A 2349-nucleotide genomic window follows, 5' to 3' on the forward strand; every position below is an offset into this window, starting at 1 on the left:
GAGAGAGAGAGAGAGAGAGAGAGAGAGAGAGAGAGAGAGAGAGAGAAACAGAGCCAGGTAGTGATGGCTCACACCTTTAATCCCAGCACTTGGGAGTCACATGCCTTTAATCCCAACACTGGAGAGGTAGAGACAGGAGTGATATGGCTGGGCAGAGAGAGGAATCTAAGGCTGAAGAGACAGGTGCTCATAGCACGCAATCTGAGGATTCCCGGAGACAGGATCTGCCCATTTTGATCTGAGGATTTGGTAGAGGTAAAAAGTCTCTCTAGTGACTGACTCCTTTACTTCTCTGATCTTTCAGCATTTACCCCAATATCTGACTCTGGGTTTTTGTTATAAAGATAAATTACAGTTTGCACAACATCCCACGTATACACACTTTATGTTTTTAGATAGCATATATTAATTTTAAATAACAATGGGTTTCACTATATGTATATATTTTAATCACATTATTTCTTATCCCAGCTCCTGCTAATCCCTCCCTTTTCCCAACTAGCCCCATGTTGCCCCATGCTACTTTCATATCTCTGTGTATGTATGGGGGAGGGGCCTTGAAGGTTGAACTGAGCCAGGGAAATGCCACCCACTAGACTACTTTAACGCTCTGCTCCCCCCACAGTTTTCGCCTGGTCCAAAAACCCCCACTGCACCCCGATTTCAGAAGAGCAATCAGGAGGCTTCCCCCCAACTTCAACACCTCCACGAAGGATGCTTATGACAGGCTCATCTCGTCCTACGGTACCCACTTTATTATGGCTATGAACCTAGGGGGCCGTGTCTCCGTCCTCACAGCCCTGCGCACATGTCAGCTGTCCCTGGAAGGGCTCACCGCTGACGAGGTAGGAGACTGCCTGAACGTGGAGGCCCAGGTCAGCATTGGTGCCCAGGCCAGTGCCTCCAGTGAGTACAAAGCCTGCGAGGAGAAGAAGAAACAGCACAAGATGACCACCTCTTTCCACCAGGCCTACCGAGAGCGTCAAGTCGATGTGGTCGGCGGCCACCTCGATTCCACGCAAGACCTGCTCTTCGGGAACCAGGCTACCCCCGAGCAGTTCTCAGCCTGGATAACCTCGCTGGTCAGCAGCCCTGGGCTGGTGGATTACAGCCTGGAGCCCCTGCATGTGCTGGTGGAAGATGTGGACCCGAGGCGGGAGGCACTGAGACAGGCTATCAGCCATTATGTGGTAGGCAGGGCTCGTTGGCAGAACTGTAACCGACCCTGTAGGGTAGGCCAGCATAGGAACACACGGGACTCATGCCAATGCGTATGCCACAACTCGAAGACCACCAACCAGGACTGCTGTCCACGCCAGAGGGGCTTGGCCCACCTGCTGGTGACCAATTTCCAGGCAAAGGGTCTGTGGGGAGACTACATTACAGCCTCTGACGCCTATGTGAAGGTCTTCTTTGGCGGCCAGGAGCTGAGGACCAGCACAGTGTGGAACAATAACCACCCCAGGTGGACTGACAAGCTGGACTTTGGGGATGTGCTCCTGGCCACAGGCGGACCCCTGAGGGTACAGGTCTGGGATGCTGACAACGGCTGGGACGATGACCTTCTCGGTTCTTGTGACAGGTCTCCCAAGGCTGGTAACCATGTGACGACCTGTAACCTGAACCATGGCAGTATTACATTCCACTATAAAGTCGACTGTTTAATCCACCTGACTGGACAGACCTGCCTGGAGTATGCCCCCGTGAGCTACCTAGGAGATCCTCCAGGAAACCGCAGTGGGGCTGTGTGGTAAAAAAACAAACAAAAAAAAAACCAGCATGCCTTGTGAGCCGGGCATAGTGGCACAGGCCTTTAATCCCTTGGGAGGCATAGATATACGGAGGAAGACCCTGTCTCATACACAAAAAAAAAACAAATAGCAAAATAGCACACCCTGAAGTGCTCAACTGAGTTCGCCCAGGGGGATTCACAATGGCTTAATATGCAGCAGAGACTAAGACTTGAACTAGAGCTTCCCTGACCCTCCCTGTGCACACTGCCTCAGTCCTCCGCTGTCACCAAGCCTGACAGTTACTGCTGCACACCACAAACAGTGGCCAGGAACCCAGCAGACTGCCAACAGGCTGTCTCCGCCGAACTTTAAGACCCTCCCTCCTTGACACAGCAAGATCGTTTGTTTGAGACGACCTCTGTGCCCCGATTCCTGTGTGCCTTTTGTCCCTCATTCTGCTCCTGACAAATCAAGAATATAGCTTGATAGAGGGCCAATAAATATGATCTGATGGTAAGCATGCTGGTGGCATGGTGGCAGAGCAGTCAGTGATCCTAACCATGAGTCATCTCTCCAGCCCCCTCTTCTCACTTTTTAAAGTAACCAGGAGCCCCAG

The 2349-nt window shown here is 51.8% G+C and overlaps 1 protein-coding gene across 1 annotated transcript in view; it reads left to right on the forward strand.

Annotated features, from left to right (window-relative positions):
* The window catches only part of Prf1 (perforin 1), a 4282-nt gene extending 2528 nt beyond the window's left edge, over positions 1–1754 (forward strand). The window contains exon 2 of the mRNA XM_005360085.1: positions 626–1754. Within this exon, the coding sequence (XP_005360142.1) occupies positions 626–1754 (1129 nt within the window). The remainder of the gene's footprint in view (positions 1–625) is intronic.
* Positions 1755–2349: the final 595 nt, after the last annotated feature.

Source organism: Microtus ochrogaster, linkage group LG2 (assembly GCF_000317375.1).
Source record: "Microtus ochrogaster isolate Prairie Vole_2 linkage group LG2, MicOch1.0, whole genome shotgun sequence".
Taxonomy (NCBI): Eukaryota; Metazoa; Chordata; class Mammalia; order Rodentia; family Cricetidae; genus Microtus; species Microtus ochrogaster.